Source organism: Procambarus clarkii, chromosome 27, assembly GCF_040958095.1.
Source record: "Procambarus clarkii isolate CNS0578487 chromosome 27, FALCON_Pclarkii_2.0, whole genome shotgun sequence".
NCBI lineage: Eukaryota > Metazoa > Arthropoda > Malacostraca > Decapoda > Cambaridae > Procambarus > Procambarus clarkii.
The window spans coordinates 5,345,076-5,367,251 of record NC_091176.1 but is presented as its reverse complement, the minus strand read 5'-3'; the positions used below and the strand labels follow the sequence as shown (position 1 = coordinate 5,367,251).

General features: G+C 47.1%; 1 protein-coding gene across 3 annotated transcripts in view; it reads right to left on the bottom strand.

Moving 5' to 3' along the window:
* Raf (Raf oncogene) overlaps nucleotides 1–22,176 on the bottom strand; it is a 194,216-nt gene that overhangs the window by 148,803 nt on the left and 23,237 nt on the right. For all 3 annotated transcript variants that reach the window (XM_045749499.2, XM_045749500.2, XM_045749501.2), the window contains exons 4-5: nucleotides 14,824–15,029; nucleotides 11,311–11,415 (exon numbers count right to left, since the gene is read on the bottom strand). In XM_045749499.2, coding sequence (XP_045605455.1) covers nucleotides 11,311–11,415; nucleotides 14,824–15,029 — 311 coding nt within the window. The remainder of the gene's footprint in view (nucleotides 1–11,310; nucleotides 11,416–14,823; nucleotides 15,030–22,176) is intronic.

Below are 22,176 nucleotides of genomic sequence, written 5' to 3'. Positions count from 1 at the left end.
GCAGCAACCTATACCTAGCATGCAACGCCTGAGCCACCTGCACCCAAATAATGTCATCAGTTGATTGAGCGAATTGAGTCACAAACAAGCAACAATGCTCGCAGGACTCCCGGTTGAAGGTGCCACTGACCCAACAGGCAGCATGACAGAGGCAAAAACAATGAGCGTCACCCTTAGACAAGGGAACAGAGCAACCCTCAAACTCGCACAAGGCGAGAGGGGACCCAGGGGTCACATCCGTTGAACCCCGTGCACCCCCGCAGGGTTACCCAGGGCCCCTGGACTGCTGATGCTAAGGGTAAGCCCAGGCAGGGTACTGCTAACCAGCGCCCAAGACTACCAAACAAACTTCTAAAACTGAACCCCCCGACGTGTCCACTCACGGGGGCCAAGCAGGGGGTACCACCGAACAACAGAGGTCAAGACCCTAATATAACTGGGGACAAGGGACACCAAACCCCCCCCCCCCACCAGGCAGAAACAAGAGTAAAAAGAAAAACCCTGCAAGAGGACAACATACCCAGGAGGAACAGAGCCGGCCGCTGTAATAGGTGAAAACTAGCTGTGCAGTACCCCGTGTCCCTACCAGTGCAAAAACTACCACTTACCCCAAGGTAAACAAGGGAGGAAATCCCCCAACACACTCTGAGCGGTCAATCGCCAAGCAGCAAAAGACCAACAAAGGTAGACCCCAAGGTGACTTGTGGAAGATAACCCCAAGCCCCAAGGGCAGTACTTACAGGGCACTCAGGGAAGGGAACCCTAAGCACATGCAGCCCGCGTACCTGTGAAAATTACTCCCAGGTCGCACGCCACCGTAAAAGCAGTACTGGACCCAAGGCTCAGCACAACACACAGAATCAGGAGCTGGAGTCACACGACCATGCCACAATCACATCACCCGAAGAGCACCAAGGTGGAACGCCAGCGTGGGGGGTCTGGGGCACCTCCTTCCCCCTCCCAGGAAGGGGGTAGTTGTGCAGACATGCGGCACAGCTCGTGTGATGTTATACTCGTTTGCTCATTTTAATTTGGAGAGTTCTGTCCACTCGTTTGTCTATTTTAGTCGTTTTAACCAGAATAGGGGTTTGTTTTGAGGAGCTTACCTTTATGGGTGCCTGTCCCGGTCGATGGCAGATATAGAATGCTCCAAATAGGCTATTGCTCCTCATGCCTCTCTGAGGGGGGGCCAGGTTCTATCTCATGGTACCTGGTAGGCCTAGAGCTACATTCACACTGTCTGATGCCAAAGTCTAATAATATACATATCAGCCTGGATAGCCCCAGGGAGACAAAAGGGCTCCCCCAGAAACCACCTGAAACAACCAAAGGCTAGAGTGAGACAGCCGCTGCAAATATGAAAACTGCACTACCATCGTGTGCCACAACCAAAACACTCCCTACCCAGGGTCAAACGGAGAAACCTAACCCCCCCCCCTTAACCCCAAGGGAGAGGTTAATGACAAGAGACACCAACCTCAATGGGAGTGAATTCCCGAACGTGCCAGGGAAGAAAATCCTGAATACACAAGAGTACCTACTGAGCACCTATGGAAGGTAACCCTAGACGCATGGAGCCTGAGTACACAATAATACCTGGCCATCGCTCAAACATCAGTCGACGAACTGATGGTGTTAGCACTTGGCAGCCTGTTAAGGCCCCCCTCCTCCCCTCTTGGTGGGGAAACTGGGTCACTAATGAGCGGGCACACTGATTGAGTGGATATTTGCTTGTTTGCTGTTCCCTCTTGGGGATGGGGGGGGGAGTTCTTGAGCTCTGTTCTGTCTTGGGTTGCAATGTTTTACCAGTAGGGGTTTGTAATGGTTTCCTACCTTTCTGGGTGATACCCCTTGTCAATGGCAGACATGACTATACTCTCACAAAGTGGAGTGTTCATAAGCCATTCCTCCCTGCACCTCTCTGAGGGAACCAGGTTCTGGCTCGTGGTTCCTGATAGGCAGAAAACTCTAATTGACTGATGCTCTAGACTAATATGATGGATATCAGTCCGTTAGCTAGAGGGAGCCCCGCCAGAAAGTGCTGTGTAAATTAACCCAGCCTGGATAAGATGTGTGTGAGAAAACCTACCTCAGTGCTTTAGTGGAGCACATGTGTAACCCAGTGCACCCCACCAGCCAAGACACTTTGACTGGGGAAAAGATGGAAGCCCAAAACTCCACCCTGAACCTAGCACAAAGGCCACCACAAGCAAAGAGGACCTCTAAAGGAGCGTCACCCAAACATTCCAGGGAAGAAAACCCTGGCAGTGCAAGAGAAGCATTAGGGAGCACTCGGGGAAAGTAACCCTGAATACATGCAGCTTCAGGTGCATTACACTCCTGGCCCACACAAAAATATTTATGGAACAGCTACCAAGGCAAAAGAAAACCCAAGATAAACACAGGGGCCACAGCAATAGGGACAAACTTGGCAAACACCAGAGAACCGATGGTGGAGCGACCTGGGAGCCGTGGCCTGCCCCTCTCTTTCTACAAACGAGGGGGAGGGTAGGGCAAATGAGTAGGTGCTAAGTTATAACATTTTCAGTCATTTGTTCACATAGATAGTTTGGCAAGTTCTACAGCCATTTTCGCCTGGCTGTAGGTCTCGGAGGGGAGGCAGCCAGCTGTAGCTTGTTTCAACTCACTAACTTTCTGGGTGCTTCCCTTGGTGGTGGCATAAATGATTAAGTTAATATGTAAATGCTACAGCTCCCAGGTTCTGGCTCTGGGTACCCGGTAGGCCAGAGAACTCTGCAAGTAATGGTTCCTAGTAGATGGTACCTACATCAGAGATGGTAGCCTTATGGAGCCACAAGGGCCCCCCCCCCCCCAGAAAAAGTCTCAATATTATAGTAGGGAAATACACTATACAGTACAGGGTATGAAAACAATATTTTGGGTGGTTGCAGGAGGGCGGGCAGGCAATCATGGGCAGGTGGGCTGACAGGTAGCAGGGGGTTGGCAGGAGAGTGGATGGGCAGCTTTGAGCTTTTGGTAATGTAGAGCTCAGTGGTGTATCAGGTATATCAAAAGCTTTTGGTAAAATTTGCCACACTGGCATAAATGCAAGCTACTAGAACTAGAGATTCCATAGACTCACTGGTTGGGCCGCCAATTGGTCACACCCGGTCCCTTCCCGTTTTCCCCCTTTCCCACGACACCTATTCCTTCCCCTTATGGCCACTGTTAGGATGGAATTAATATATGATTTTCCTCACTTCTTGCCAGCTGGTGGTCCGGGAGGCCCCTTACAGATGGAATAACAAAAATTTTAAATGTTTGACTGCTGGCTTGCTGTTTGTTTAGGGCCAGCTTATTATAGATACCAGAATACGAAAAAAGGATAAATACATAAGAGCATACACAATTACATATACAGAGACAGACTACCTGACATCAGACTCATACTATTTGACTATGTGTTAATTGGCTGGCTGGCTGTGAATGCCTGGCTAGCTGGCTGTGAACACTTGGCTGGCTGACTGCGAGTGCCTGGCTGGCTGGCTGGCTGGCCAGCCAGGAGCCACCAAGGAGCCAACAGGACTACTCTCCCCTGGTAAGTCTCCAACCGAGCCAGGATCCTGAGCAACAACTGGACCGGAAGGAAGAGGTACAAGTAACTCGACCTCGACCAGTTCAGCCGAAAGGCATCGACCCCGACGGCCTTGCCGTCTGGGAAGGGCGCCACATAATCTGGAAGACGCCTCGACAACGCCGATGCGAAGAGGTACACCTCTGGGCGCCTGTACGTCCGGCAGATCCAACTGAACGAGTCGGTGTCGACCATCCATTCCGTGGAAGGGGGAATGAACCAAGAAAGGCCGTCCACCAGAAGGTTTGACACCCCTTGAACATGAACTGCCAGGAGATCCAAACCCCGAGAACTCGACAGACGAATCACCCGAACCGACTAGCCCCAAAGAACCAAGGACCGCATCGAAACCCCGTGGTACAGGCAATGAACCACCGGGAAGCAGTTCGAATGGAGCCAGATCGTTGCTCCTCGAGCGACCCGAATCCTCTGAAGCGAATGACACACCGCCACAAACTCCCGCGCTGAGCTGTGAGCTCGACAGAAGGACAGACCCCCCTGATCCAGCCCGGCCTGGTGAGCACTTGTCACAAAACCCCAGCTGAGAGACGAGGCATCCGTGAACACATTGAGCGAGGGCTCCGGGAGGCACCATGGCGCAGTACCCAAAAAAACCCGCAGAGTTAGCCGGCGACGCAGCAGCCGAAGGAAGGCTCCCGGGATCCGAACCCATCAATCGTGAGAGCAGCGGAAGGGAAGACCCCGAAGAAACCAGAATATTCGCCAAAACCAGATCCGACTCGATGGGTAGACCAGCACGACAAAGTTCAGGGTCCCGTACAGCCGCTCAAACAAACGATGTGTGACCCGGGTGCCCTCCAAAAACAGTAAGGAAAGCAGGACCACAGCCACAACAGCATCGCAGGAGGGAGAAACAAGGAAGGAGTCTGAGAGTCCCACACAACTATGTGAGAGTTATGCCACACCTTCTAACTTCAGAATTGCTTTTAAATACATGGATGGCGATATACTAAAGAAATTGTTCACGACTTTTGTTAGGCCAAAGCTAGAATATGCAGCGGTTGTGTGGTGCCTATGTCTTAAGAAGCACATCAACAAACTGGAAAAGGTGCAAAGACATGCTACTAAGTGGCTCCCAGAACTGAAGGGCAAGAGCTACGAAGAGAGGTTAGAGGCATTAAATATGCCAAAACTGGAAGACAGAAGAAAAAGAGGTGATATGATCACTACAAACAAAATAATAACAGGAATTGATGAAATCGATAGGGAAGATTTCCTGAGACCTAGAACTTTAAGAACAAGAGGTCATAGATATAAACTAGCTTCTTGAGGTTATCTTGAGATGATTTCGGGGCTTTAGTGTCCCCGCGGCCCGGTCCTCGACCAGGCCTCCACCCCCAGGAAGCAGCCCGTGACAGCTGACTAACACCCAGGTACCTATTTTACTGCTAGGTAACAGGGGCATAGGGTGAAAGAAACTCTGCCCATTGTTTCTCGCCGGCACCTGGGATCGAACCCAGGACCACAAGATCACAAGTCCAGTGTGTTGTCCGCTCGGCCGACCAGCTAAACACAGATGCCAAAGAAATATAAGAAAATTCACTTTTGCAAACAGAGTGGTAGACGGTTGGAACAAGTTAGGTGAGAAGGTGGTGGAGGCCAAGACCATCAGTAGTTTCAAAGCGTTATATGACAAAGAGTGCTGGGAAGACGGGACACCACGAGCGTAGGTCTCATCCTGTAACTACACTTAGGTAATTACACAAGACCCAGCGAAGTCCAAACCTGAGAGGGAACCAAATGGGACTTCCTCCAGTTCACCAAGAACCCAAACCTGGTGACCTGGGAAAGAACCATATCCCTGGCACGCAGACAACACGGACTGGCTGGGAGCCCACACCAGCCAGTCGTCAAGGTAAGCTAGAATCCAAACCCCTAACAGTCGCAAACAGGTCACCACGACCCGGGTAAGGCGTGTGAACACTCGAGGTGCCAGATTCAAGCTGAATGGAAGGCAACGAAAGCGGTAAGCTTGTTGCCCCCACAACAAAACTGAGCCAGTCCCTGAACGCCGGATGAATTGGGACGTGCCAATACGCGTTCCGGAGGTCCAGACACACCATCCAGGCACCCGGCGCCAAAAGCAGCCAGACCTGAGACAGAGTGATCATCTGACAGGAGGGGCAAAAGACCCAGGGATTCAGACTAGACAAGTCCAGTATGAATCGCAGATCCGCACAGTCCCATTTCAGAACTGAAAACAGGCAGGAAATCCACCTGAGGGACGTTGTCGTTCTGACCACACCTAGATGACCTGACAGCACAGGAGAAGAGGCCTGCCCTGCCAGCCCCGATCCCCCAAAAGGAGGAGTGACCCAACGCCACCTCAGGCCAGAGGAAACGACTCAAATTGCCAACAAATCATGGGACCAGGTGAGAGCAAACAGCGCGAGCCTCCCCCCTTATCGCCTCGTCAACGTGGCAACCCGCGAAAGGGCCAACGACCCCCACGAGAGCCCAACCGACGATGAGAGCGATCACTGCGCCGACAGCTCCAGAGGTGCTGGCCCCAAATCTGGCACTACTGGCTTATGACGACTGAAGGAACCCCTAGACCTGGCACGACCCATCCGGGCAGGACCTCCATCCCCCCCCCCCACCCCTGGAGAACCTATAAGTCCGACAAAGGCCGTCAACTAGACGAAGCCACCTGCAGAAAATGCACCACCGCAGACTCTGCAAACAGCAACGGAAAAAAGGGGATGAAAATCTAAAAGCCAGGGCCCAAGACGATTCCAAAATTTGGATGAGCACCGGCTGTCAGCACGTGTGGCGAGAAGCGAAGAACAGACACCGCCTCCCTTAGAAACGGCGCATACAACTTCACCAAAGAAGCCAGCACCTGAGCTGCAGAAGCAAGCCCACTGGACCCTGGCCCGGAATCCAGCTCCTCCACACCCAGCATGAATCAGTCCGAAGACAGCTCCAGCAGGGAAAAGAAGCGCAAGACCGAAGCAAAGTGCCCACAGGTGCACAAATCCTCAGCCACCAGGGATGCTGAAAGGGAGAGAACCTGCACGTGAAGCCACACTTGGCCAACTTCATAAGGAAGGACGGGGGCGAACAAGCACTCTTTGAGGTGCTCCAACTCACCCCCAGGAAAACCTAAATGAAAGTAGGCAACTCTCGCCATTCAAGAGCGCAGTCCAACAGGATGAATGGCAAGCCCCATGAAGAAAAAGCAGTCTGCCAGCCAGGAAGACTCCAGCACCTTGTAATGCACCCAATAAGGATAAGAGGAGCCAAACTCAAAAAGAAGAAGGCTTCAATAGCGAGGCGTAATGCAGGTCTCGCAGGAGGTAAGACGCAAGGGGGTGCCCACACCTTCCTCGGTGGGATGCAGGAAGCCAAAAATCTCCAGAAGGAGGGAACCGAAGAACCCAAGGGAACTCGGAACCGAACCTGGGGAGGAGTCGAACGGTGGGTAAACATTGGGCAGCAACGATTAGAGCCATGATTTACCGCATAAAGGTCCGGTTTCGTCACGAAACCACCTACACCGGGCCCCAATTACTAAGGAAAATCGTCGACATCACGAATGCAGCCCCGTTGGACATCCGTGACGATGCTGACGGCGCTGTACTTCTCTATTCAAGCGAGCAAGCTCTGGAGCAACTGTTTGCACCAGAACACCAGGACGCCCTACGAAACTCCAACCTGATCATCACTCCTAACCGTCGCTACTTGGCTGAACGAACCATCTTCGTCAGCCACACGAGTGTCTACATCGCCACCCAGGACCCTAGCACCATACTTGATAGTATCAACACCAGAAACCCGGCTCTGACTGCTGCTACAGTCAAGGTCATCAAGAACGACGACAACCCTAGGCCTACTCTCAAGGTCACCTTCACAACAGCTGCTGCAGCGACCCAAGCTGTGGAAAATGGATTTAGATGTCTGGATATTTCCATCACAGCTGACACTGTAAAGAAGGAACGTTACTACAACATTCGCCAGTGCTTTAAGTGTTACAAGTACGATCATGATACCAAGAACTACCAACAAGCAGATGTTAAATGCAGCATTTGTACCTAGGATCATCACTTCAAAACCTGCCGGTCAACCACCAAACTGTGTCTCAATTGTGGAGGAGCTCACATCGCCGTCTCCATGGACTGCCAAGTACGACTAGATGAAATAAATAAAACAGTAACTGCCAACCCAACAACCAATCAGCCGGCGAGCTTTAATATCCAAGCTACATCGTTTCCAGTGCTTCCCAACGCTTCTGCTTCTGCTACACAGACGTCCACACCAGGCCAGACCACCCCCCAATGGGGACCCAGGACACAGGCGACTGCAGCTCAGCCAACCAACTTGACTGTCAACCAATCAGCGGCCTCGACCAACACCACTCTCATCCCATGCCTGGTCAGTGTAGCTGAGAGAGAGGCGGGAACAGACAACGCAAAATACGTGAGAGTACTGAACAGGCTGCTCGCCCAGAACAACCTGCCTACAATGTTGATACCAGCAGACCTATTTCAACATCACAACGCTGCTTCAACCCAAACAGACGAGATTCCAACACCAACAGTAACTGCAGTCATACCGCAACTACCACCACCGGAGTCGAACCCAGCACAAGTCACCCAGGCAACAGCATCCACCCAGACCACCTCCACAGCAGAACAGTCAACCTCATCACCTGCCCCCACCAGCCGGGGACGGATGAAAAGGAAAGCAAAACGTCGGCAAGTGGAATCAGAATCAGATTCAGAACCAGAACCAGCACCAGAGTTCCTAGAATCACCATTGCTTCCATCTGCCTCGGCTGAGGCCGTCACATATGAGGCCCCAGACTTCGACCTAAACCCAAGCAAATCAAGCAAGAAAAAGCCCTACTATGGACTTTACCTCAATCACGGTGGCACTTTCAACGGCAATCGAAGCACAAGAATGGTCATTGCCTTAGAATGCAACAGGATCATCAACCAGCTCAAGACCTGCTTTCCTTACCCTGTGTTTGTCCACCACGAGACCGTGGAACTATATGTTGACCTCAGCGCTCTGGAGAGTGAATACATCGACCCTAAATTCGACTTCAAGAGGGGACAAGTGACCTTCCTGGAAGAAGATGAAGACCCGACAGGAACACCAATACCACCGCTGTCATTTGGGAAGTACATGCGAATACCTCGTGGCCAAGACACCACCAAGCAACAGTGAACTTACCTCTCACCACCTCAATAAGGAAGATGCCTCCTCCAAGCCAGACAGACCACCTCAAGTGAACCAGGACGACATCACCCTGCCCCACCACTAGCCTCCTGCCGCCTAAGAAGAACTCAAGCTACAGGCTTTGACTGAAAAAACATCTCCAATCCAAGGTGGACGGGCCACCGAACTTTCAAGCCTCCTCTCTCCACATCCAAATCCTCTTCCAAGAATTTCATCGCCCCATCCTTCTTCCTCCCACATCCTTTCCAAGCTCTTTGGACATCAAAGCGAAAGATAGGAAAACCCCTCCCCATGTAACAACAAGCCCTGCACCGAGGGTACCAAACACCCAGGCAGGGACCAGTGGGGCCCAGGCCCCCCCCCCCACCAAGTCAACTACTCCCCAGCCCCAGAATACTCCACGTCAGGACCTGGGGCCAAGCCGTCCTCCAAACCTTCTGCCTTTGGAGAAGAAGCAGAGGCCACCGAAAAAGCAGGGATGATGGGGGCCACTGGCGTGGCCCAAAAGCTTTGGCAGGAGAACCAAGCTCGAATGCCTCCGCCACCAATCCGGAAGGGGCAATCCCCAAAGCTGCCCGAGTCTTACTACCAGTATAATTCAGCGGGGCAGTTGCGGAGCATCTGGAAAGGCACCCAACCTCTCACGTTGCTGCAACTGAAACCACGCATGCAACGCTAAAGCTGCCTGCACCCAAATATCAGTCTCACTGGACTGGGTGAATTGGAGTACAAGCAAAGAACACCACTCGCAGGACTCCGGGTCATAGGTGTCACTGACCCAACAGGCAACAAGGCGGAGGCAGAGGGTGAGTGTCACCCTGAGACAGGGGGACAGAGCAACCTTCAAACTTGCAAAAGGAGAGGTGGGACTCAGAGGTCTCCTACATTGGACCACTGAACCCCAATGGGGGTTTCCAGGGCCCTTAGGCTGACTGCTAAGGGAAGCCCAGGCGAGGTGCTGCTAACCGGTTATCTCAGAGCTACCAAGCAAACAATCTAAAAGCTGAACCCCTGCAATGTGTGCAAGCACGTGGACCTAGTGGAGGGCCACCAAAAACCTACTAGTGGTCCTACCGCCACACCAGGCAGACCCCCGCCAGACAAAACAAAACAAAAACAAAAGAAAAACCCTGCAAAAGCACAACGTCTCGAGGTGAACAGAATGGGTCGCTATGCGTATATCAGACAGCTACACAGTACCTCGTGCCCCAGCAAGCGACGAAACTACCTCCTGCCCAAGGGAAAACAGGAGTAAGAACCACCCCAGCTGAACCCCCAAGGGTGGGCAATCACCGAGCAGCGACAGAACCACACATAGGTAGCTGCTCCTGAACGGCTCATGGAAGATAACCCTGAAGCCGCAAAGGCAGTAGTTATGGGGCACCTAGGGAAGGTAGCCCTAGGTGCATGCAGCCCCAGTACTCTTGTGTTACTCCTGGCTCACACACCACGAATACAGAGCAACAACACCGCACTGCAGCACTGCGCAAAGAGTTTAGCCAGAGTCGATTGACCGCCACTGACACAACAGCCTTCTGAACTGAAGAGAGTTGCCGGCGTGGAGTTGCCGGCATGGAGGTCTGGGAACCCCAATCCTCCTCCAGGGGAGAGGGGGGGGGGGTTGCGCAGACGGATGCGCGACAGTTGTGGTGACATCATGTTTATTTCCAGGTTTTTGATTGGGGAGTTCTGTTTGCTGTTTCGGCTTTCGGTTTGCAATTTTTTGGCCAGCAGTAGTTTGTTTTGAAATTCCTATCTTTCTGGGTGCCTGACCTGGTAGATGGCAGACAAAGACTGCTTCAATTACACGGGGGTGTCTTTAGGCTATTGCTCCTCATGCCTCTCTTAAGGGGGCCAGGTTCAGGTTCTGGTCCCCGGTAGGCTTAGAACTCCTTCGACTGACTGTTGCCACAGTCTAATATATACACATCAGCCCAGTATAGCTCCGGGGAGCCGAAGGGGCTCTCCACAGAAAAGGCACCATACTGGGATGACTATTTAGCACCATCCATATTTCCACCATTCAGTATCGAGGGATATTCATGGACACCTCAGACATAAAGCTTTGAGTGTACTGTACATGAAGAGCTCATTTCCGAACAGGATACTTTGTTGCTGCAATTCAGTCCCTGCTTGCCTTGTACAGTTTCCTTTGTATTGGAAAGAATGTGAGGGAACCCTGTTACAATATTTGCGGCAATTTCAATCTACACTATAATATTGAAAGATTGCATAGTAACCTTTGGGCTTATATATTTAAATATTCCCAACAAAAGTCAATTTTGCTTTGTAATAGCTTTGTAGTATAATAATATTATATTACAAAGTAATGTACTGTTATGCATAGCTAACAATCTAATAAATTATCAATATGCAAATACAGTACCAACTTTTCTTTTTTTCTTTACGTCCATGGCCCTTACAGGAAACAGAACATTAAATGAATATTAAAAGAAACTTTCATTTCATTTACATGCCACTGAAATTAATAATCATTATATCAAACTTACAAAGTTGTGGGATATAGAGGTCGTGACGGGAAATTTTTCGAGCACCTCCACAACAATCTCTTCTCCTTCCAGCAAGGAAATATCTGAATCCCACGACATCCGTACCTAGGTCAAAGGTATTAAAGATGTAATCAGTTATAAACATGAACATACACCCACTTTTGCATTTAATTCAAAGTATTAGCATATAATGTACAATATATATATATATATATATATATATATATATATATATATATATATATATATATTATACACACACACACACACACACTATGTTGTACCTAGTAGCCAGAATGCAGTACTCAGCCTACTATGCAAGGCCCAATTTGCCTAATAAGCCAAGTTTTCCTGAATTTATATATTTTTCTAATTTTTTCTTATGAAATGATAAAGCTATCCATTTCATTATGTTTGAGTTAATTTTACTTAAATTTCAGTTAAAACTAACATAGATATATGACCAAACCTAACCAACCCTACCTAACCTAACCTAATCTATCTTAACCTAACCTAAACTAACATAACTAAGTCAATAATTTATATTCATAATATAATATAATAATAATTCAAATAAACCAATTAATTAGAAACAATTTTTTGAAAATAAAGAAAATCACTCAGCCTATTAGGCAAATTGTGCCTTGCATAGTAGGCCAAGAAGTGTGTTCTGGCTACTAGGTACGATATATATATATATATATATATATATATATATATATATATATATATATATATATATATATATATATATATATATATATATGTCGTACCTAGTAGCCAGAACGCACTTCTCGGCCTACTATGCAAGGCCCGATTTGCCTAATAAGCCAAGTTTTCATGAATTAATTGTGTTTCGGCTACCTAACCTAACCTATAAAGATAGGTTAGGTTAGGTTAGGTAGGGTTGGTTAGGTTCGGTCATATATCTACGTTAATTTTAACTCCAATAAAAAAAAATTGACCTCATACATAATGAAATGGGTAGCTTTATCATTCCATGAAAAAAAAATTAGAGAAAATATATTAATTCAGGAAAACTTGGCTTATTAGGCAAATCGGGCCTTGCATAGTAGGCTGAGAAGTGCATTCTGGCTACTAGGTACGACATATATATATATATATATATATATATATATATATATATATATATATATATATATATATATATATATATATATATATATATATATATATATATATATATATATGAGAATGGGCACTGGAGAATGGAAGAAAGGGCACTCAGAGAATGGGCACTCGAAGAAAACCCAGACATAATAGCACTCACAGAAACAAAGCTAACAAAAACCATAACAAATGCAGTGTTTCCACAGGAATACTATGTAGTGAGGGAAGAGAGAGAAGGTTGAGGAGGTGGTGGTGTAGCTTTGCTGATAAGAAAAGGTTGGAGTTTTGAAGAGATGGTTAATCAGAGCTGTGAAGATTTCAGTGACTACATATCAGGCACCATAACAACTGGAGGACAGAAAATTATAGTAGTAGTCATATATAATCCCCCACCAAACAATAAAAGACCCAGACAGGAATATGATAGAAACAACATGGCCACCATCAATATAATAGAGAGAGCAGCTTCTGTGGCTAGCAGGAACGGATCCAGACTACTAATCATGGGAGATTTCAACCACGGGAAGATAGATTGGGAGAACAGAGACCCACATGGAGGACCAGACACATGGAGAGCTAAGCTGCTGGACGTGGCAACAAGAAATTTTCTAAGTCAGCACGTCAAGGGACTGACAAGAATGAGAGGAGAGGTTGAATCAGCTTTGCTTGATCTGGAATTTACCCTAAATGAGTCGGATATAAGGGAAGTTAAGTTGGAAGCCCCTTTGGGAATGAGTGATCATAGTGTATTGAGCTTTGAGTACCTGGTTGAGCTAGGAATTATCTACCCCAAAAAAGAACTGGGAAACAAAGGGCTGGCGTACCAAAAGGGAAACTATGAGAAGATGAATTAATTCCTAAGGGATATACCATGGGACACAGAACTCAGAACTAAGTCCGTACAAGACATGATGGAATATGTAACCCAAAAGTGTCAAGAGGCGGTAAACAGGTTTATCCCGGCCCAACAGGAAAAAAACGAGAAGCAAAAGAAGAATACGTGGTTTAATAGGGAATGTATGAAAGCAAAGGAGCTGAACAAAAGGGCGTGGAGGAACTTCCGTAATAACAGAACACCAGAAAGTAGAGGGAGATACCAGAGAACCAGGAACGAGTAGGTTAGTGTGAGAAGAGCAGCTGAGAAAAGGTATGAAAATGATATAGCTAATAGAGCCAAGACCGAACTAAAGCTACTACACAGTCACATCAGGAGGAAAAAAACAGTGAAGGGACAGGTACACAGAGAATGACAAAAAGGTGTGTGAAGAAGTCAAGAAAAGGTTCCAGGAGGTCTTTACAATAGAGCAAGGAGAGGTCATGGCCCTAGGAGAGGTGGCAGCAAACCAGGCGACCTTGAAAGGGTTCGAAATTACAAAAGACGAGGTCAAGAGGCACCTATTGGAGCTGGACGTGAGAAAGGCTGTTGGGCCGGACGGAATCTCATCATGGGTATTGAAAGAGTGTGCAGGAGCACTTTGTTTGCCACTCGCCATACTGTATAGTAGGTCACTGGAAACAGGAAACCTACCAGAAATATGGAAGACGGCTAATGTAGTCCCAATATACAAAAAGGGCGACAGACAAGAGGCATTGAACTACAGGCCAGTGTCCTTAACTTGTATACCATGCAAGGTGATGGAGAAGATCGTGAGAAAAAACCTAGTAACACATCTGGAGAGAAGGGACTTCGTGACAACCCATCAACATGGGTTCAGGGAGGGTAAATCTTGCCTTACAGGCTTAATAGAATTCTACGATCAGGTGACAAAGATTAAGCAAGAAAGAGAAGGATGGGCGGACTGCATTTTTTTGGACTGTCGGAAAGCCTTTGACACAGTACCCCATAAAAGGCTGATGTATAAGCTGGAGAAACAGGCAGGAGTAACTGGTAGGGTGCTCCAGTGGATAAGGGAGTACCTAAGCAATAGGAAGCAGAGAGTTACAGTGAGTGGTGAGACCTCAGATTGGCGTGAAGTCACCAGTGGAGTCCCACAGGGACTCCACTGGTGATAGGTACTCGGTACCTATCCTGTTTCTGATATACGTAAATGATCTCCCAGAGGGTATAGACTCATTCCTCTCAATGTTTGCTGATGACGCCAAAATTATGAGAAGGATTAAGACAGAGGAGGACAGCTTGAGGCTTCAAGAAGACCTGGACAAGCTGAAGGAATGGTCGAACAAATGGTTGTTGGAGTTTAACCCAAACAAATGTAATATAATGAAGATAGTTTAAACAACTATATAAAGATAAAGTGAAGATAGTTTATTTTTAAAACACACCCAGTTACTTTCTTCTGTCAATATTCTTGACAGATTTTCCATCCATCTCTTACAAGAACACGTTAAATTATCTAAACATATCTTATTATCTAAACATACCTTGGGATTTGTTTTTCTGTACACAATGCAAACGTCTGGTGAAAGTTTTCGAAAGCTGAGAGCCTTTGCCAGTGCATCCCTTAACGTGCGCCCAGGTTGTACTTGCACGGTGGTTCGCTGCTTGTTTGGCAAGTGAGCACGCACTACTGACCGCAGTGGTGACTGTGGAGTGGACCGTGTCATTTCTTCACACATACCATTACTACCTAAAATGCACAAGAACAGTATCTGAATCTTTTTGTCAAATAGATGAATAGTGTCTTTCTGTACGGTATAGATACCAATGGCCAAAATTCAACTAAGAATGATAGAGCTTGCAAAGAGAGGTCAAAAGCTATAAACAAAGCTATGGAAATGCTCATCAAACTTAAAATTTGGTTTCTACAGTAACCTTGGGGTCATGGAGACATCTGGAAATCCTCATTACCCAGCAGGGTTGTGGTGATGGCTACTCTATCTTCATATAGTTGTAGTTATTTTTATAATTGCTCTGATTATAACTAGTTGTAGTTGTAGCAATTTTTTTAGTAAATGTGGTTTAGCAATCTTTGTAGTGGTTGCAGTTGTAGTGGTTTATGTGGCATGTAATTATCTAAATAGTTACAGCAAAATATGACTCATGGTCATGGTCAACGGCGCCTGACAGCTAGGTGGACAGCACTTCGGATTTACAGCCCTGAGGTTCTGGTTTCGATCCCCCAGTGGAAGCAGAGACAAATGGGCAAAATGTTTCTTTCCCCCCTGATGCCCCTGTTACCTAGCAGTAAATAGGTACCTGGGAGATTATCTTGAGATTATCTTCTTGAGATTATCTTGAGATGATTTCGGGTCTTTTAGTGTCCCCGCGGCCCGGTCCTCGACCAGGCCTCCACCCCCAGGAAGCAGCCCCTGACAGCTGACTAACACCGAGGTACCTATTTTACTGCAAGGTAACAGGGGCATAGGGTGAAAAACTCTGCCCATTGTTTCTCGCTGGCACCTGGGATCAAACCCAGGACCACAGGATCACAAGTCCAGCGTGCTGTCCGCTCGGCCAACCGGCTCCCTTTAGAGCCGTTAGTTAGACAGTTGCTACGGGCAGCTTCCTGGGGGTAGGTAACAAAATGTAGGCCTGGTCGAGAACCGGGCCGCGGGGACACTAAGCCCCGAAATAATCTCAAGATCACCTTAAGATGGTGTCGCGTTTTCTCAATAATCTTTTTGTCATATGACACTTTGAACTACTGATGCTTTTAGCATTCTCCATGTGTATTGTGCTTGCAGTGGTGGCTGTATTTGCAGTACTTGTTGTACTATATAGTTGTACAGTGGAACCTCGAATTACGAATTTAATCCGTTCCGGCGCCGTGATCGTCATATGAAACGGACGTCAGACAAAACAAATGTCCCCATCGACAATAATAGATAACAAATTTGTCCGTTCTACCACCGAAAAACATCAATATGATATTCGATGTTTTAAATAATAAAGCAGCCTACCTTACATACACTGAATAAACCTTTATGACATTTTTCTTTTTTCAAATTTGATCAATACTTTTTTTCATTTGTCTAATAGCAAAAGGTTCGTTCGGTGTTCGGCAGGTAGGCTGCTCTATTATGACAATCTTTTCTTTGTTTCAAATGTGTTCCATTTGTTTTGTATTTTTCATTTACGTCTCAATAACAGAGCAGCCTACTTGCCGAACACCAAACGAACCTTTTTGACATTTGTTTTGTTTTTCAAAATTTTTAATTTCTTTTTTCTACAAAAATGTCATTACTTTGCAACATCTCAGCAGTCACCTCTTTATATTCCAGCATCATAAGCACCTTTAAACAAAAAAACATAATTTATTTGCATCGTCGGAGGCGTCCAAGAATGTGCGAGAAGCAGCGCGACCCCACCATGTAGAATTGTCGTCATTCAAACGAGCAGTTGCCACTCGAGACGAATTATCGGCGATCTGGGTGATCGTTACCAAAAATGCTCGCCAGTTGAGGCAATCGTCACTCGAGGTTCTACTGTACTTGTAATGGTGGATGGGACTATATAGTAGTCGTAGAAGTTTGTGGCGGTTTTGGTCATAATAGTTTATGTTGTAGGTGTGATGGTGGTGAAGACACACTAGAAGGAGAAAGGAGGAGAGATCTGATTATAGTGATTGCTGGAGGTTGTGGTGGTGATTATTATGTTGTAGTAGATGTAAGTTATAGTTGAGATGTTTGGTAGTTGTGCTTGTACTTATAATGGTTGAGATTGTAGGTGTAATATATAGGTGATGTATTTGGTGGTGGAGGTTGTATTTAGAGTGACTGTGGTACAGTACTTGTGTTTTAAGTGTTAGTGGTCGTCACAGTTATAGTGGCAGTTATGATAGCGGATGTGGTGTTTGTAACATAGGTTATTGGGAGTCAGGTCATCAAAATGTAATGGTTGGGGTAAGTACACAACTGCCAGGCATCACCACTTGTTTATACACACAGCCGCTTGATACCTGCTTGATGGGGTTCTGGGAGTTCTACTCGCCAAGCCCGGCCCGAGGCCAGGCTTGTGTGAGAGCTTGGTCCACCAAGCTCTCTGCGGGGCCGCTCTTGGAGCAGCCCGCAGGCCTACAAATCCACCACAGCCCGGTTGGTGCGGCACTTATTGAAGAAAACTATCTAGTTTTCTCTTGAAGATGTCCACTGTTGTTCCGGCAATATTTCTTATGCTCGCTGGGAGGATGTTGAACAACCGCGGACCTCTGATGTTTATACAGTGTTCTCTGATTGTGCCTATGGCACCCCTGCTCTTCACTGGTTTAATTCTGTATTTTCTTCCATATCGTTCACTCCAGTATGTTGTTATTTTTTTAGGCAATCCCAATAACGTAGGTGTTTTACCGCGTCTATGTATGCCGTATATGTTCCCTGAACTCCCTCTATTTCAGCAATCTCTCCTGCTCTGAAGGAAGGAGTACTAATCAGTACTCAAGACGGGACAGCACAAGTGATTTGAAGAGTACAACCATTGTGATGGGATCCCAGGATTTGAATGTTCTCGTAATCTATTCTATAATTTTTCTGGATGACGCAATATTTCCTTGGTTATGCTCCCTAAACGTTAAGTTGTCAGACATCATTATTTCCAAATCCTTGACATGCTGCTTTCTTAGTATGGGCAAATCTGATTGTATTTTGTACTCTGTATTATGTTTGTATTATGATGGGGGCCGGTCGGCCGAGCGGACAGCACGCTGGACTTGTGATCCTGTGGTCCTGGGTTCGATCCCAGGTGCTGGCGAGAAACAATGGGCAGAGTTTCTTTCACCCTATGCCCCTGTTACCTAGCAGTAAAATAGGTACCTGGGTGTTAGTCAGCTGTCACGGGCTGCTTCCTGGGGGTGGAGGCCTGGTCGAGGACCGGGCCGCGGGGACACTAAAGGCCTGAAATCATCTCAAGATAATCTCAAGATCTCAAGATGTTTAATGCCCTCATTTTTACTGTACATGAGTACTGTACCTGGAATTTATCAATGTCTGTACAAGTAGAAAATCATGTTATTTTCTTCTGCCCAGTCAAAAACTTCATTTAATTAATATCTGCTTATAGTTTTTTAATGTCTTCAGCAGAGGTGATTTTCATGCTGATTTTTGTGTCATCTGCAAAGGATGATACGAAGCTGTGACTTGTATTTTGTCTATACTGTATCCGATATGAGAAAACGGAAAAGCAGTGGTGCAAGGACCGTACCCTGAGGTACAGAGCTTTTCACTGCGTTTGGACTCGATTTTATATGGTTGACTGTTACTCTTTGTGTTCCGTTTGACAGAAAATTGAGTATCCACCATCCTACTTTACGAGTTATTCCTATTTACCTCATTTTGTGTGCTATCAATCCATGGTCACATTTATCGAAATCCTTTGCAAAGTCCGTGTATACCACATCTGCATTCTGTTTTTCTTCCAATGCCTCAGTGATTTTGTCATAGTGATCCAGTAGCTGTGAGAGGTATTATCTTCCTGCTCTAAATCCATGTTGGCCTGGGTTGTGAAGGTCTCCATGAAACTGGTGACCTGACTCCTGATCACTCTCTCAAATACTTTTATTATGTTGAACATTAGTGCAACTGGTCTATAATTCTTTGCCAATGCTTTGCACCCTCCCTTGTGAAGAGGGACTATGTCTGCTGATTTAAGCGCATCTGGTATCTCCCCCGTGTTCAAGCTCTTCCTCCACACTATACTGAGTGCCTGTGCTACTGGCACCTTGCATTTCTTTATAAATATTGAATTCTATGAGTCTGGACCCAGGGTTGAGTGCATGGGCATGTTGTCAATTTCTCTTTCAAAATCTACCATACTCATGTTGATATCAGTTATATTTACAGGGTTTTGGATATCACGCATAAAGCTAATTTTAATTTGACTAGAAGGATAAAAATAAATAGTCTAATTTACAATACTATCTAAAAATCAAAACAATTTACAAGCAATTCTTATATTGGATCTGTGAGGTATTACTGATTAATACTGACATGAATTCTTTTATTAAAAGTACTACTGTATATTAAAAATTATTTTTTATTTATTTATTTATTTATTTATTTATTTATTGATTGATTGATTGATTGATTGATTGATTGATTGATTGATTGATTGATTGATTGATTGATTGATTGATTTATTTATTTATACTGCATATTCAAGAGTTCTTACATTCTTGTACAGCCACTAGCACACACAGCATTTCGGGCAAGTCTTTAATCCTAATTTTCACTGGAATACAACCCGCCAAATAGTTTAACAACCAGGTACCCATTCACTGCTGGGTGCACAGAGGCTACAGTTAAGGGTTGACGCTCAGTAAATCCTCCCCGGCCAGGATACAAACCCAGGCCAAAGCATGAGCTTAAGGTAGAACTTTAAATGTTATGATGGTGAAAATTTATATGCTACAGTATATGGCAAAGGTCTAAGGCATACACATTCCAATCTTAAATACTTTTCTTCAACTGTAATCGAGATAAAACCAGCGTTGAATGTAATGAAGTGCCATTTTCTGGGTGAGTCCCGGAGGCTCCCCAGAGCTATCGATGGCTGATATGGATACCCTAACCATTTTGTATCAGTCGATGTGGGTGGAGTTCTAGGCCTACCGGGGACCACAAGCCAGAATCTAGCGCCCTCACAGAGGCACGAGGAGCGATGGCCCATAGAAATGCACATGTAATTTGGAGCATTCTATATCTGCCATCGATCAGGACAGGCACCCAGAATGGTAAGCGCCACAAAACAAACCCCTATTCTGGTTAACAACGAAAATCGTCAAATGAGTGGACAGAACTCCCCAAAAGAGAAACGAGCAAACAAGCAAGACGTCACACGAGCTGCGCCGCATGTCTGCGCAGCTCCCCTCTCACTGGGAGGGGGAAGGGGGAGCCCCAGACCCCTGCACCGGTGATCACCACCCCAGTTCTGAGGCTGGGTATCAAAAAAGCAAAAAAAAAAAAAAAAAAACACCATTTGGAGGGAGGGAGGGTTACCGGGAAGCCTCCGGGACTCCGGCAGAAAATGGCGTTTCATTACATTCAACACTGGTTTTCTGGGGGAAGCTACTTCACCAAAGACAACAGAATAAAAGGGGACTTACCCGGGAGGTAGGCGGTGCTCCACTCCTCAAGTTGAAGTCGAGACAACAGTCTGCAACCGCCGACCCAAAGCAACACAGGCCTGACTGGGGCCAGGAACGTTCACGATGTAGCATGCAGCCAGGACTCCTGTTCGACCGCCAAAAACCCTGTGCCCGAATGTCAGCCCAAAACATATTGCCGAAGACGGCAACAAGAGCAGCAAACTTACGAACGTCATGGGCACGGGGATAGACCGCACGCTGGCTGGATTTAATTACCCTGCGGACAACCAGAGACCCGAACCCGCAAACAGGGAAGAAGGGAAACCGGATCAACCCAAAGCGTGTCCCCGGACACAGCAGATAACAGCGGAGGGCCGCAACCGGACACAACACATGATGAACCCCCGCCAGACAAACCAAGCATCAACAACCCAAGGACCCCTCCTGAAGGAATCAGTGTCATTCTTCGCCAGAAAAGAGGGAGACGGTTGTAGACGAACATACCTATGACCATGACCAAAAGAGCAAAAACCTCTGTGCCGGAGAAGAGCATGTAGCTCTGACACATGACCCCCAGAGGCCAATGTCAACAGAAAAAGAGCCTTAGTAAAACAATCCTGACTCGAAGGGCCCACAACAAACCAAGGAGAAGAGGACTCTGTCCAAAGACCAAGACGGCTCAGGCGGTGCATGAGAAGGTCGGAGGTGAAGCAACGCACGAGACAGCTTGCGAAACAGTGCAAAAGTAATATCGATACCGAAAGCAAGCTGCAGTGGCTCCACCAGCACTGCACAATACGAGACAACAGTATTAGGCATGAGATACCTGCTTGATGGGGTTCTGGGAGTTCTTCTACTCCCAAGTCCGGCCCGAGGCCAGGCTTGACTTGAGATGGTAGATGATGATGATGATGGAGATGATGATCAAAGATGACAGTCCTGGAACAACCGAGAGAAAAGATAACACCACCCGAACCGAAAGCGAAGAGAAGCGACAAAGGGACAAAAAGAACCGGAAGGACCGCCAGGAAACTTCATACTGCCTTGAGAGGAAGCCCACAGGTGGGAAACCAGCAAGGAAGCCACCCGATCACCATAGAGATGGTGATAAACACGGGTCAAAAATACCAAATGCGAAGACTCGCAGAGAAGAGCGAAACCAGTCTCGTAACGGACTGGGCCGATCTCCTGAAAGAGGCAGAGCCGTGGAAAAACCTCCGAGTTCGGACACTGGGCAAGCAGCGCCTGAAACCACGGCTGGGCCGGCCACCAAGGGGCCAAGAGGACTATTTGCCCCTGGTGAGTCTCCAAGCGAGCCAGGACCTTGAGCAACAGCTGAACTGGGGAAAAGGGGTACAGGAACTCCCACCTCGACCAGTCCTGCCGAAAGGCATCGATCCCGACAGTCTCGCAGTCGGGGAAGGGCGCCACATATACCAGAAAACCACGCCAATGCAAAGAGGTCCACCTCTGGGGGCTCGAACATCTGGCAGAGCCAATTGAATGAGTCAGTGTTAACCGTCCACGAACGAAACATTGGACACCCCCGGAAGTAAACCGCCAGAAGAGCCAAACCCCGAGAACTGAGCAGACGAGTCACCCGAAGCGACCAACCCCAAAGAGCCAAGGACCGCATCAAACCCCCCGACCTGAACCCCCTAAGCATCAACAACCCAAGGACCCCTCTGGAAAGGTGCAGACCCATTCAATGTCAGAAAAGAAGGAGATGGTTGCAAACGAACAAACCTACCACCAG